We start from the raw sequence: 15,936 nt of genomic DNA, 5'->3' as shown, positions 1-15,936 counted from the left end.
CTCCCAGCAGACTCCCAGTAGTATTACCATCCATTCAAGGCATAATCCTCGCAACATTTGGAAGCTTGGCTTTGGCATTGGACAGATGCGTCCGCTGTTTGGTGGGATTACCAACCGGATTGAGAAAATACATCAGACGGGAGAGACCGACCGTGCCAAACGTCACACTGTCTATACTAAACGCAGTGAAAGCACAACATCAAACTACACAGTGTGTACAGGGAGCAAACACAAAAGAAGCAGGATTTGGTAATACCTCTATCATTTGCGTAGTGTGAGCCAAGGTGAAATCTAAAAAGTTAGTTCACCCAGAAAATAACTCACAGTGCCAGATATATAAATAGTTGCATAGGTCAGGAGATTTCTGCCTAGTTAAAGTTAAAGAGTTCTCGCCTGATCAGTAACAAGTAAAACACACAAAACATCGTGCTACAAACGAGACACATGGAACTGTATTTGAAGTGTTAGAAAATAAGTTTTCAATTATTCAAAAGCAACATCTGTTTTTCAGAAACAGCAGCTGTGATACTTCACAGTAAGATTTAGCAATTATACAGTATCTGGTAAATGTCTATAAATATACTTTCATCCATGTTATCAGAAGTCCTCACGGAGTGATCAAGAAGGATGAAGCCTTTTTTCAGCTAAAGCTCGATGAATAGTGAGGTACACCCATTTAAATATTAATTAAACTGGTTCCAGTGGTATCACCATAGATTGCATATTTTTAAAAAATGAATGTAGCCTCCAGGTTTGAAAAGTGAAGCCAAAGCAGATGTTCCTCACGCTGCATTATTTCTAATGGTCCACTTGTATAGTAAACTATGGGAAAATTATGGTACTTGCCACTTTATTTATGATCTCAGAGTCTTATTAGAAACAGGATTAATTGTGAAAATTGCAGTCTCTCTTGACCCTTTTATCCAAAGACACACACATATTATTCCACAAACTAGAGGCAATAAAAATAGAATAAGAAAATTGACATATATATATAATATATATGTATACATATAGATATAGATATATTGCCTATTCATCTCAGCCAACTGTGATACTCTTAAAAAACTATTTTTATATGCATGATATCATCCTAATCACTGAGCGGGTGGGGCCAAGGAGAGAAACACAGATGTCTGATAGCCAGGCCCTGCCAAACTTTCTTGGCTTGTGGTCATTTAATACTGCCAGAGTATTGTTTTGAAGTAAGTCGTGAGTCACTAAACATTTAAGACCTCTGAGAATATTCTTGTTTAAAAAAGAATTTCCCACTTTTTCCCCACTATTTGTCCTTCAAGCTTGTGTCCTCTACCACAGGCGTGGGAGCTTCAGGGTTCTGCGTAGTACCTTTGTTGTTCCTAGGACTGCGTTCTTTTGGATAGAGATCTTGGCTGTCGTTCCTGGGATCTCTAGAGCCTCTTGCACAGTTTAGGGGTCACTGTCCCGAGCGCTGGGACCACTGTTGCCTTCACCCTCCAAACTTCTCGAGCTCCTCTCTCAGCCCTCGGTTCTTCTCAAGCTACTCATCTTGCTTCTTCCTGATGTTGCTTTCACTCGGTATAGCTGCATCAATCACTACAACCGTCTTCCTTTGCTTGTCCATGGCTACTATATCCGGTTGGTTAACCATCACCAGTTTGTCCGTCTTTATCTGGAAGTCTCACAGGGTCTTAGCTGGGTCATTCTCGACCACTCTAGGACGCGCAACCCATTTTTACTTTCCAGGCCATACTCACCACAGATGTTCCTGTATACTACGCCGGCGACTTGGTTATGGCATTCCATGTATACCCTGCCTGCTAGCATCTTGTACCCTGTTGTTATGTGCTGGATTGTCTCAGGGGCATCTTTGCACACCTGGGGTTTTGCCTGGTGTGGTAGACCCCAGCCTGATGACCTGCTCTACCTCCTGAGCTACAGCTACCCCAACTGAGATAAGTTGGAAAATGTGTGACATGTGCTGTGTTTCAGACATAAATATTCTCACTCACCACGAGGCCTGTCCTGACTGTGACCACCAACTTAAGCCAGTGGGGGAATTTGGGGATTATTTTGGTGATGAAGGTGGCTATGGTGTCCCCGTAGTCTGGCTTATGAAATTCAGCCTCATTTAGACTGTCAACCAAAATGATGTAGTCTTCTTCAGGTAGCCTCCGTTCTGATTACACACATAAAAAAGAGAGTAAATAATGAAACAGTGTCTATATCACTAACTTTGCAAAGGCCACAACATACAAACTCTAAAAAAGATTTATGCTGCGTGTGAAGAAGACTGGTGCATCCTGGTTTTGTAGCACAGGATATGCTGAGAAAATTACCACCTGCCTATACTGATTATTTTGTACTGAAAGGAGTTCAGAGGCCATTGTTGTTTATTAGCTTGAAACAGGACATATCCATCATATTTTGCATCACCTAAGCTGTCAAAAAAAAAAAAAAGATCTGCAAGGCTTTTAGGTCTAGTACAATCACATTCACACAAGTGCTCTCCATTTTTTTTCCAACCTGGTTTATAGAGATGGAGCAGATAAAAAAGAAAACAAGAAAAACACTTCTCTACTCAGACTGCATGGAGGGCCCGGCCATAATAACACATCCATCTGTCTGATTGATTATATTATGAGAAAGCCTAACCCTAACATTCAAAGCCTTCTTCTAAGTATTTTGTGACCTTGGAATCACAAATTACAAAGACAAAATAACATCCTCCTACTTTCCTATGCAAATGACCAAGAATCTGTTACACACTCTACAGTGTTTCAAATCGTTGACCTTAACTAGGAAAAATCATCAATGAGCCCATCATGGAGTCATTAACAGCCCACCCTGAAACGGAAGCTATTTTAATCTTTAAAATGTCTTTTAATGTTTAAATCCCATTTATCTTAGAGTGTGTGCGTATGTGTGTAATTACCCTTGCGCAGGCTGGCTATGGGCTCTAGGACACCCTTTCGGAAGGCAGCAATGGGGTCTTGAACGCAGGAACGTAAGCTCAGTGTGTTTTGTAGGTGAGGCTCTTGTATTAGCAGCTCCCTGTATGGAGCGAGCTGTGGCGCTCTGGCCAGCAGGGCGGCGACACTGTGCACAAACTCCGGCACCAGGCACGTGTATGTGTTGTCGGCCTGACAGAAATGGTAGGCGACCACCTGGAAGGAGGGAGAAGCAGGTGAAAAGTGACAAATGCTGCAATCTGTATCTGTTTATCTCACAACAACAATATCTGCAGTTGAAGTAGAAGTGCACAGAGCCAAAACATGAGATGGAACCGTAGATGAAAGCTGGTTCTTGTTTTAATAAAAAAATAAGTACTGTAAAAAAAAAAGAAAAGTCTTCAGCCACCCCTCATTTCTTTCTTATATCTTGCTAAATGAAAAATAGGTGCACTGATTTATTGAAACGTGCAGACATGGAAATACAGCTATCAGGGAAACTGGAGTATTCCCTGATAGCGTGAAAGTCAATATTTGGCATGACCACCTTTATTCTTAAACACCATTTTTGTCACTTCTGAGGCATCTTGTCAGTTTCTGTACACTATCTGTGTAATATGCATTAGTTGTGGGTTACTGGTTATGCACTGTATTCAAAATTGGCTGAATGAGAAACAGAGAGCAGAAGTGGTTATTTTTTGCAAGAGCATATTTCCCCCATACAGATAAATAGAACAAGAGAGAGAAGACATAGAAACAGCAATTTAACCCGGTCACCATGTCCTCACACCCTGCATGCTGTTATTGGCTGGGGGCTATACACCTGTGGCTCATAGGCTCCTCAGCCCAGAAACATCCAATGCACAGAAAACGTTGAAGAAAAGACGAACACGCCAGCAGGGATTCATTTTGTATCTGTACTTAAAAATATATTTATATATAACTGTAACCTACATTATTATTATCGTATAGTTCACACTTGTTCGCTTTGCTTATGTATGAAAACAAAGACATGTATGTTAATTTATCATGTTATTCTGTTGCTCTTCATTAAATCATTGTATGTAGTGAAATGGCAAAAACAGCTGTTCATAAACAAACAAATAAATAATAAAAACACATTTTATTGCTCTTCTTCTTTGCAAGCTACATTTTCACTGTATGAGACCGAGTAATCAATTACAGGCACTATTAGTGTCACTGCTTGATGAACACTTATGTGCATGACAACATCCCCAGTGCCACTGCACTAAAAATACTTTCGTAAAATGTGTTTACAAAGACCAACGTACACACAATGTCATCTGCTACACATTATTTAAATAATTTATAAAAATTGTAAATGTTATAAAAAAAAATCGTCAAAGCTATATAGATGTTGATAATCCTGGTACTCTAGGCAGTTTATATAGCAAGTTTCATCCAGATCGATATAGTAAGATACTTACTGTATAGTAAGATTATTACTTATGCATTTATTTATTCATTTCTTGCATTTTGGTTAATTGCAATCATAAAAAGTTAATTCCTATGCAGAAAACAATAATCTTAAATATTGTGAAACTAAAGAAATAAAACTAAATGTGACGAATACGAGCCATGATCTGAAATTAAAACAAGTGTCTTTTCTTTGTGATTTCAGAACAAATGTATGTACAGCTAAAAATGCATCAAACACTATAAGCACACAATAGAATTAAATATAAACACACATAAATGTATTCAGAAATCCTAAAGGTGGCTGAGTTATGAAATAGTTTCTCTAAAACACACTAAATACTGTAAAAAAAAAAAAAAAAGAAGTATTAATTTTATCACTAATAATAAAGGTGACTTAAAAAATCAGCAGCTATGTGGTAACTGTTTTGCTGAAGCATAAACATGTGCAATCTTGTTAAGGTGCCAGTCTAGGCTATGAGTGGTTCACATATAATGCTACCAATGATTTTACTTTTGAGCAAACATCTTCACCATCACAAGTAGTCTGACTAGTTCCCATGGAAACTCTTATTGAGGCCAAGTTAGTAAATTTAGAAGCTTCCATGTCATCTATGTGATGCAGTCAGCAGCATGTTCTGCGCGTGTTCAAAAAAACAGAGAGGAACAGTCTGACATTAAAATTTTGTGTCACAAATGTGCAGCTCTTTAACAAAAAAGAGGAACAATGCTGCTTCTGCGTTTATCGCTTCGATCTTTTTTATGAAGGGCTGTTTTACAGTCATGGCTCTCCGTAGGACTGTTTGAGATGTTGCATTATATTACCATACTTACAAATCTAGTGACAACAAAACAACAACAACAAGAAAGAACTGGGCTACCAAAAGCACCATGACAAAATAATATATATCTAAAGGCATTCCTGAGATGTAAATGTAATTTTCTCCTGCAGGTGAGTCACAGCAGTCTGCTCAGCAACAGGATAAATAGCTATAAATGAGTGTGTTCTTCAGCTATATGTGTATGCAATCTCCTATCATTGTCAGGAGTGAACATCAGTCCTGAACATCAGAATGTTTTGTTTGGTGGATAACATTTGGGTTGAAATTCATTTTATGACTATTTAAATGTACGTTTTTTTGGCTTTTTGCCTTTACTGGATAGAGACAGTGAGATTAGGGGAACTAGGGGAGTAAAACGGTGCACATTTAAACTGGGTAAACTATAGGTCCCTCCAACATTAAAATTAGGTTTAAGTTAATAAGCCAGTAGTTTTCGTGGTTCAAGTGTCAATGTGAACCTGTATTCTTGCAGGTAGACGAAAAGACTGATACAAGTCTCAAACCTGTTTGCTGAATATGACACATTTGAGCTCATTTTGCTGAATTAATTTATACACACACACACACACACACACACACACACACACACACACACACACACACACACACACACACACACACACACACACACACACACACACACACACACATATATGTGGTTTTTTTAACACATAAAAATCACAATTATGCGATGAATAACCAGTCTTATTCAGCGCTGTGGGGAGGCGGGAGCTTGTTCAAGCTGTCACAGTCGCACTACAACACCCAGGACTGGTTGGCGGTCTGCCATAGGGCTGTACAGTATAGCACATGAACCTGGTAAAGAAACGAACTGTGACGTGTACATTTTCATGTGGATCAAAGGTACCAGAGAGAGATGGTGGCAGTTTTTGGGACTATGCATTTCCCCCTTTTTCCCCACTCTTTTATGCTTCAGCGACTTTATGGTTTGACAGTGGCATCGATCTTGTCATCCGACTCCCCCAGAGAGCAAAAATGCACACTCCTGGAGTGTGGAGCTATTGTTTTCAGGTTAGAATATGAACTATGAGGGAACATTTGTAACTGAGGATCTTCACACGTACAGAAGTACTAGAAGTGCATTCGTGTGTGTGTTTTGAGTTACCCTGGCAGCCAGGGATCTGACAGCCTCCTTCCTCGGCGGTGTGCTATCGCTTGTGCCTGAAACGTTGCCCTGGTTGGGATGGGAATCAGCCGGCTGCTTGGAGGCTGCTTTTCCCTGCCTATCCCCACCTGCACACCATGCAGAGCAACAACAACAACAAACTCTCAGGTGTAAGCAAAGAAATGTCACGAGCCTATAAAGAAACACAGTTAAACTGCTGCAATTCATTAGCGCATAAGATAGACGGGAAACTTTGGCACTGAGCAAAGCCTGCATTTCTCTGAGCTCATGCTAACTAACGCTGTCTTAAAGCTAAATTAAAATGACAACATACAATGCAGATATGGATAAATAATGCAACGGTGCTGAAAAATGAATGCTACACTGCTTTTTTTTTTTTTTTTTTTACACTGCTGTTTTCTCAGCCTGTAATTTTAACAATGCTTCTTATTGTACAACAGAAAAAGCCTGAGATCAGTCAAAAGGTGCATATATGGACATTTTTATATCGCACAGAGTAACACAGTTTATTCAAAAACAATGTGCATGTCACAGTGTGTAACGCGGATTTATGTGCAAAATCTTTTTCTTTTTTCCTCTCCTCAGATAAAAGAGCCGTGCCACTCATGAAAGGAGGAAAACAACAACAACCTCACTCCCCTTACACAACTGCAATCAGCAGAGAAACCTCAGGGGAGAACTTGAAAGAAGAGTGTTTGACCTAGTTACCAACTCCTCAAAAAGTGATGTTTCCTTAAATTTCATACATATACATATATATATATATAATTTTTAAAAAAAAGCACTTTTACTAGACTGTACTGGATACTCTATGAATTATGCCAGTCCTTGCAGATGCATACAAAAACAAATTACAGTGCTCTGAATTTTTTTTTAAAAAAAGGAAAGCTCTTACACTTAGGGGAGGAGCCGGGGCTGTGAGGGATGCTGGGACCTCCCAGTGATGTACGCATGCCGTGACAGCTGAGCGTCACTAGCCTCCAGATGACGGCGGTCTTGCCAGATCCTGCGTTACCCACAATGACAGCACCGCGTCCCTCACAGCTGCGTGTTTTTCTAAGGACCTCCTCCAGACGTGTGAAGAGCCAATCCCGGCCAACAAAAGGTGTTTCCGTGGTGATGCCGGGAACTTCAAATAGAAGCGGTTTTAGCATGATGTCAGCTTGTTTGAATGGTACCAATCGCCCTGGATAGAGAGAAAACAATCGAGATAAGTATGTAAGAACTCATCACCCCATGTACAGTACTGTGCAAAAGTCTTGAGCCACAACTCATTTCTTTATGTTTTAGTGAGAAAATAGGAAATATATACACTGATTTATTTAAATGTGAAAACATAGAAATAATAGAATTTATTAGGGAAAACAAGAGTTAAAGGGAGCATTTTGGGAAACCACTACAAGGTAGAGGCTTTCCTTGGAGAAGGGGGCTTTGGTATTGTAGCCAAATGTCGTGATACCATGACCAACCGAGCTGTGGCTATTAAGGTCAACAAGAGCGACCCTGATATTCTGCAACAGGCAAAACTGGAAATTTTCATCCTGGAGCAGCTGAGAAGGTTGGATCCAGACGCTGCCAACATTGTTAAATGGAACGGCTTTTTCCACGACGGGGAGTGGGTTTGCTTAAAGTTCGAACTCCTTGATCAATGCCTGTGGGACTATATAGGGGACCGGAAAAACCAGGGTCTCCCCATAAGCGAAGTCAGGCCAATTTTAGGTCATCTCACAAATGCTCTGTCCCACCTGGGTTCTGTGGGAATAGTGCGCGCTGACCTCAAACCTGGAAACATCATGGTTGTAAATCGCTATGAGTCTCCAGTCAAAGTCAGACTTATAGACTTTGGCCTCGCATGTCCTGCGTCTGCAGTGATGCCTGGTGACCGTGTGGGGACGGTTGGTTATAGTGCACCTGAAGTTATGCTTGGCCTTCCTTACAATGAAGCAAGTGACATGTGGTCTCTGGGGCTGGTAGCTGTGGAGCTTGGTACAGGCGTGCCACTCTACCCTGGAAATGAAGACTATGATGTTTTGAAATTCATCATAGAGACTCAGGGTCAGCCACCAGATCATGTTCTAGACTCTGGCGTGTACAGTGAAGACTATTTCATTGAAGACAACGACAACCAACAGCGCTGGACATTTAAGACTGATCAACAATTTCAGTACGAGACAGGATATGAGTCCCTGGAGACAAGATACATAAAACTGACGCGTCTCGATGACCTCGAACAAGTAATGATGTTTAGAAGAGGACCTGAAAATGGCCAACGTTTGTTTGTAAGCTTAATTAAACAGATATTGGCCTCGGATGCAAACCAGCGCATAACACTGTCGGAGGTTCTCCGGCATCCCTTTTTCAACCCTAAGAGTTCCCCTTGCATTGGCATGAGTGCTGAAAGACCACAAAACCCTGTGGTCTTTCAGCACCCTTCACACTTGAAATGCAAGAGATCAGAGAAAATCAACTGCAGTTTTCAAAACTCGGTTGAATTTTCTCAGCAAGTATTCGTCCGCACGTCAGCCAGCCCATCCTTTGGCTCAGATGAGCTTGAAATAGTTGAAGGGAGCATTTTGGGAAACCACTACAAGGTAGAGGCTTTCTTCGGAGAAGGGGGCTTTGGTATTGTAGCCAAATGTCGTGATACCAAAACCAACCAAGCTGTGGCTATTAAGGTGAACAAGAACCGCACTGATATTCTGCAACAGGCAAAAAAGGAAATTTTCATCCTGGAGCAGCTGCGAAGGTTGGATCCAGATGCTGCCAACATTGTTCAATGGAATGGCTTTTTCCTTGACAGAGAGCGGGTTTGCCTGAAATTTGAACTCCTAGATCAATGCCTGTGGGACTACATACGGGACCCGGATAACCGGCGTCTCCCCATAAGCGAAGTCAGGCCAATTTTAGGTCAACTCACAAATGCTCTGTCCCACCTGGGTTCTTTGGGAATAGTGCACGCTGACCTCAAACCTGGAAACATCATGGTTGTAAATCGCTATGAGTCTCCCATCAAAGTCAGACTTATAGACTTTGGCCTCGCATGTCCTGCATCTGCAGTGATGCCTGGTGACCGTGTGGGGACAGTTGGTTATAGTGCACCTGAGGTTATGGTTGGCCTTCCTTATAACGAAGCATGTGACATGTGGTCTCTGTAGCTAGTGGCTGTTGAGCTTGTTACAGGGGTGCCACTCTACCCTGGAAAAAAATATTATGATGTTTTCAAATTCATCATAGAGACTCAGGGTCAGCCACCAGATCATGTTCTCGATCCTGGCGTGTACACTGAAGACTATTTCACAAAAGACAACTACAACTACAACCAACAGCGCTGGACATTTAAGACCGCCCAACAATTTAAATACGAGACAGGATATGAATCTTTGGAGACAAGATACATGAAACTTAAACGTCTGGATGACCTCGAACAAATAATGATGTTTAGACGAGGACCAGAAGATGGCCAATGCTTATTTGTCAGCCTAATTAAAGAGATGTTGGCCTTGGATGCACACCAGCGGATAACACCCTCTCAGGTTCTACGGCATCCCTTTTTCAACCCTGGCCTCTCCAACAGGTTCCCAAGTATCAACATTGAAAAACCATACAGAGTCAATCTCTAGCATGGCATCTTCCACCCTGGACAAAAGTGATAAAAACACAAACTGGGGTTGGAAAAGGATATTAACAGCAAATTACACTGGAAATATTAATTAAGCTGCTCCAATAAATATCACTTTGGCTTTTTTTATTTTTTTATTTTCACTAGTAGTTAGAAATCCAAAGTTGCACATTGATGATGATTTCACATCACTAAGCAGGTTATCAAATGTGGACAGAATCTTAGCAGAATCTTATAATTCTCATAAGATTCTGTTTTTGTGTCATTCAATACAATGTGTTTATGTCTGACATACTGATATGAATCATAGTATCTTATGGAATTCCAAAAATGGCTGCCAGGACAGCTGCCACCACACTGATGTGACACACTACAAATCAACTCTTTGATGCTCTGTGCTGAGTCTGCACAATAACCTGCACTTAAACATTCATTTAATATCACGTACACATATACACATACTGTCCCTCAAGAAGACACTGAGAAAAAATAAAGAATAACATTGAGACTGTAACTTTGCCATAAGTCATAGGTGTCAAACTCTGGCCCGCGGGCCAAATTTGGCCCACAGCCTAATTACATTTGGCCCGCGAAGCCATACCAAATTACTATTAGAGCTGGCCTACTGGTATTATACAGCTAATATATATATTGTTTAGTATTAAGCTTTGCTTGTTCCATATTCAGTTTTCCAGCAAAACTTATTTGAGTCCATAAGAAAAGAGTCATTCTTATATCTGGAGGAAGATTTTTTTTTTTCAATAAATATTAATGTTAGCCCGCGACTTTGTTCCAGTTTTGAATTTTGGCCCACTGTGTATTTGAGTTTGACACCCCTGGTCTATAGTCTATAGAAGCACCTTGTTAATCTGGCTAGCATTACTTGATGACTCCACTCTCCTCCTTCTCTAAATATGGCCACTTCTGGATTCAAAAGCTGGGGCTACAAAATGCCGCAAACCAGTGGTATGCAGTAGCAGTCTATAGTGGCTACATGCTGCATGCAGTTGTACTTGCTCAAAAAATACCTTTGGAGTCATCACTTGTGCGTCCAGATGTGTTGTGTTTGCGAACAGAGCCTCTGTGCCCAGTAGCCCTTTGACTGTCCAGATAACCCAAATCCTCTAGTCGAGTGGAGCTTGTTGCTGTAAGGAGAGAATGGGAGGCGGTTGAATTCAGCGAGAGAAAGAGAGATCCAGTAAAGATGCACAGCAGAAACTCCAGTCAATTACTGTATCCATGGAGACAGGAAATATAAACAATTTTTGCTGTTAATGATACGTGCTCAGTGACCTTGAGGAGAAAAGAGAGAAGAGAAGAAAACAGCTCTTCTCACATCCTGTAATATCAAGCTGACATGAGTCTGAAATGACCAAATGTTTCATAGTGTCTCACGCGTCAGGACACCAAATTTGCGATAATCAGTAGAAACACGTCGCCGGCTGTAATGCAAAAATGTATCAGCTGTCAATAACAGGATTACACGCATTCCTCTAATGACCAAATAAGCCACATAAAAGCCAACATGACACATACAATTGAGAACGTGTTGTACTGAAGGGCAAATAACAAAACAGATAGAGTTCTTTACTCCTACATTTGCCTATCCATCCACCTACTCACACCACTGAGTTTACAGGTCAGCAAGGCATCTGCAGTTTCTGAGAAATGTAGTCTTTAGTCCACTGTGAAACACAAGAAAGTATGCGCTTTGCAGTTCCTTAAATGTGATTTTCCACATAAACAGTGTATTTGTGATACATCTCTATGGATTATTAACAGAGAAACAATAGAAATAGAAGACCTAGCACACTGTAATGCAATCTGACACAACAGTCCATTAATAAATAGTACCTCGTGTTGTCAGTGAAGCAGTTCTGTTCGAGAGCTGCCAAATGAACCCGACTGTAAGACACAAAGTTCATTAAGCAGCTTGGCGGTTTCTGATGGATTTAAGGAAAGAATAATTGTTAACATCCCTACACATTTCAGTCCAGCAAGCAGACAACCCGTCGACACACAAGCAACTATAACTGAACTGGACCCAAAAGAGATATATATATATATATATATATATATATATATATATATATATATATATATATATATATATATATATATATATATATATATATATATATATATATATATATATATATATATATATATATATATATAAAACACCCAGCACGCCCCTGCGGGCGGTTTATCCTTCAAGCTCGGGTCCTCTACCAGAGGCCTGGGAGCTTGAGGGTCCTGCGCAGTATCTTAGCTGTTCCCAGGACTGCGCTCTTCTGGACAGAGATCTCCGATGTTATTCCCGGGATCTGCTGGAGCCACTCGCCTAGCTTGGGAGTCACCGCACCTAGTGCTCCGATTACCACGGGGACCACCGTTACCTTCACCCTCCACATCCTCTCGAGCTCTTCTCTGAGCCCTTGGTATTTCTCCAGCTTCTCGTGTTCCTTCTTCCTGATATTGCTGTCATTCGGAACCGCTACATCGATCACTACGGCCGTCTTCTTCTGTTTGTCTACCACCACTATGTCCGGTTGGTTAGCCACCACCATTTTGTCCGTCTGTATCTGGAAGTCCCACAGGATCTTAGCTCGGTCATTCTCCACCACCCTTGGGGGCATCTCCCATTTTGACCTCGGGACTTCTAGGTTATACTCGGCACAGATGTTCCTGTACACTATGCCGGCCACTTGGTTATGGCGTTCCATGTATGCCTTGCCTGCTAGCATCTTGCACCCTGCTGTTATGTGCTGGATTGTCTCTGGGGCATCTTTACACAGCCTGCACCTGGGGTCTTGCCTGGTGTGATAGACCCCAGCCTCTATGGATCTTGTACTCAGAGCTTGTTCTTGTGCTGCCATGATTAGTGCCTCTGTGCTGTCTTTCAGTCCAGCTTTGTCCAGCCACTGGTAGGATTTCTGGATATCAGCCACCTCCTCTATCTGCCGGTGGTACATACCGTGCAGGGGCCTGTCCTTCCATGATGGTTCCTCGTCTCCCTCCTCTTTCTTGGGTTTCTGCTGCCTGAGGTATTCACTGAGCACTCGGTCAGTTGGGGCCATCTTCCCAATGTATTCTTGGATGTTCCTTGTCTCATCCTGGACTGTGGTGCTGACACTCACCAGTCCCCGGCCCCCTTCCTTCCGCTTAGCGTACAGCCTCAGGGTGCTGGACTTGGGGTGAAACCCTCCATGCATGGTCAGGAGCTTTCTTGTCTTTATGTCAGTGGCTTCTATCTCCTCCTTTGGCCAGCCTATTACCCCAGCAGGGTACCTGATCACGGGCAGGGCGTACGTGTTGATGGCCCGGATCTTGTTCTTACCATTCAGCTGACTCCTCAGGACTTGCCTGACCCTCTGCAGGTACTTGGTGGTTGCAGCCTTTCTAGCGGCCTCTTCATGGTTCCCATTTGCCTGCGGGATCCCCAGGTACTTGTAACTGTCCTCTATGTCTGCAATGTTGCCTTCTGGTAGTTCAATCCCCTCAGTTCTGACTACCTTCCCTCTCTTTGTTACCATCCGACTACACTTCTCCAGTCCGAACGACATTCCAATGTCATTGCTGTATAGCCTGGTAGTGTGGATCAGTGAATCGATGTCTCGTTCACTCTTGGCATACAGCTTGATGTCATCCATGTACAGGAGGTGGCTGACAACTGCTCCGTTCCGTAGTCGGTATCCGTAGCCAGTCTTGTTAATGATCTCACTGAGGGGGTTCAGGCCTATGCAGAACAGCAGTGGGGACAGAGCATCTCCTTGGTAGATCCCGCACTTGATGGTAACTTGTGCTATGGGCTTGGAGTTGGCCTCTAGTGTTGTACGCCACATCCCCATTGAGTTCCTGATGAAGGCTCTTAGGGTCCCATTGATCTTGTACAATTCTAGGCATTCCAGTATCCAGCTGTGGGGCATTGAGTCATAGGCCTTCTTGTAATCAATCCAGGCAGTGCACAGGTTGGTCAGTCTGGTCTTGCAGTCTCGGCTGATTGTTCTGTCTACCAGTAGCTGGTGTTTTGCACCTCTGGTATTCTTGCCAATTCCTTTCTGTGTCCCGCTCATGTATTGACCCATGTGCCTGTTCATCTTAGCCGATATGATGCCTGACAGGAGCTTCCATGTAGTACTGAGGCAGGTTATTGGTCGGTAGTTGGAGGGGACCGCTCCCTTCTTGGGGTCCTTGGGGATCAGGACCGTCCGACCTTCGGTTAGCCATTCCGGGTGTCTCTCGTTAACTAGCAGCTGGTTCATTTGTGCTGCCAGACGCTCGTGGAGTGCAGTCAGCTTCTTCAGCCAGTAGGCGTGAACCATGTCGGGCCCTGGTGCTGTCCAACTCTTCATACTGGAGACCCTTTCTTGGATATCTGCCACTGTGATGGTTACTGGACCCTGTTCAGGGAGGTCGCTGTGGTCTGCCCTCAGATCCACTAGCCACTGAGCATTGCCGTTATGGGTTGCATCCTTCTCCCATATGCTCTTCCAGTATTGCTCCGTCTCCAGCCTTGGTGGTGCTGTTCTCTTATTGTTCCCTTGCCACTGAGAGTACACCTTTGCTGGTTCTGTGGAGAACAGCTGGTTTATTCTCCTGCCTTCTATCTCTCTGGTGTACCTCCTCAAGCGGCTGGCCAAGGCTGTGAGTCTTTGCTTGGCAGTTTCCAAGGCCTCAGGTATGGACAGCTTGCTGTATTTCTTAGGCACCTTATTTGTCGCACCTTTCTGCAACTCTGTTAGTTGGCTAACCTCCCTCCGTGCTACTTTGATCTTGCCCTCTAGCCTCCTTCTCCATGGAGGGTACTGCCCCTTGTGGCTGTTCAACTTGTAGCCAAGCATCTCACTGATCACTGCTGCCGTATTGTAGATCAGCTTGTTAGTGTCGGTAATCGTGGTTGTAGGTATTGCCCGTAGTGCTGCATTAACATCATCTAGCAGACCTTCTGAGGGTACTTCACGTAATCTTGGTAACCGGCTACGGGGGATCCAGGTTTCAAGCTTGGCCATGATCCTATTTTTCAGGTCAGTTCCTCTGGCACTCAACGATCCTTCTCCTATCGCACTTGGGGCTATGTACCCAATCTCGGGTGGGGGTGATGATATCTCCCCCCTGACCTGGTGTCCTGACTCCTCCTTGCCGTAGCATTTGTGTTGTACCTCGTCAATCTCTAGCTGTGAGAGCAGTCCCTTCTTTCGAATGTTGGAACACTGAGCTACTAGTTGTTTCGCTGTCATTGTGGATGTTGGGTATCGAAGAATCCATAGGTCCCTCATCCTATTCATGTAGCCCCTTCCGCCGGGGTTACTTGCGTAGTAGCATTCCAACAACGCCCTGTTTTCGTCCCTTGCCCACCGATGCCTTCTTGTTCCAGTAGCCCACTTTTCGTCAGGGTGCCCTGGTTCCTCAACACCTGACGCGGACCTTGTTGATCCGGGCGACGTCCGAGCCGGCATGCCTTCATATTTATCTGTCTCGCTCATGTCTGCGGTAGGCTTGCTTAGCATAGGGGGTCTAGCCTTAGGACCCTTACTGGATACAGACGCCCCAGGCAGGAATCGAACTTGCGATCCTCTGTTCCAAAGGCGTGTAGTTTAACCACTACGCTATCCAGCTGCTGCTATATATATATATATATATATATATATATATATATATATATATATATATATATATATATATATATATATAAGAGATGTTTTCACTGGTATTGTCCTGCATATACTGCCTTGCTTATGCACACAGCTGCAGACATCAGGGACTTTGACTTGTTCTAATTATGCTACTTTTTGGTCCACTTGGAGGAAGTTTGGAGGAAGCGTGCCCTTATAGTGCAGTTTCTGCATGAACATCAGCACACAGATTTACATAAGCCACCTGAATATGACATTTGCATTACTTGGACTGTGAAAGACCCTCGCGTCCTTTAAGTTATGTGAGGGTCTCTTACAGTGCAAG

General features: G+C 42.9%; 1 protein-coding gene across 1 annotated transcript in view; it reads right to left on the bottom strand.

The window, feature by feature from the left end:
* Positions 1-15,936, bottom strand: part of LOC146678856 (protein TANC1-like) — a 45,348-nt gene that overhangs the window by 15,498 nt on the left and 13,914 nt on the right. Inside the window, exons 5-9 of the mRNA XM_085403939.1 lie at positions 11,004-11,120; positions 7,252-7,542; positions 6,336-6,463; positions 2,915-3,146; positions 1,992-2,158 (exon numbers count right to left, since the gene is read on the bottom strand). Of these exons, the coding sequence (XP_085260065.1) occupies positions 1,992-2,158; positions 2,915-3,146; positions 6,336-6,463; positions 7,252-7,542; positions 11,004-11,120 (935 nt within the window). The remainder of the gene's footprint in view (positions 1-1,991; positions 2,159-2,914; positions 3,147-6,335; positions 6,464-7,251; positions 7,543-11,003; positions 11,121-15,936) is intronic.

The sequence above is a fragment of the Rhamphochromis longiceps genome, linkage group LG1, assembly GCF_057381845.1.
Source record: "Rhamphochromis longiceps isolate RC_006_pf linkage group LG1, R_longiceps_female_GT1.1, whole genome shotgun sequence".
In the NCBI taxonomy this organism is placed as follows: Eukaryota; Metazoa; Chordata; class Actinopteri; order Cichliformes; family Cichlidae; genus Rhamphochromis; species Rhamphochromis longiceps.
This window is presented reverse-complemented; position numbering and strand designations above follow the sequence as displayed.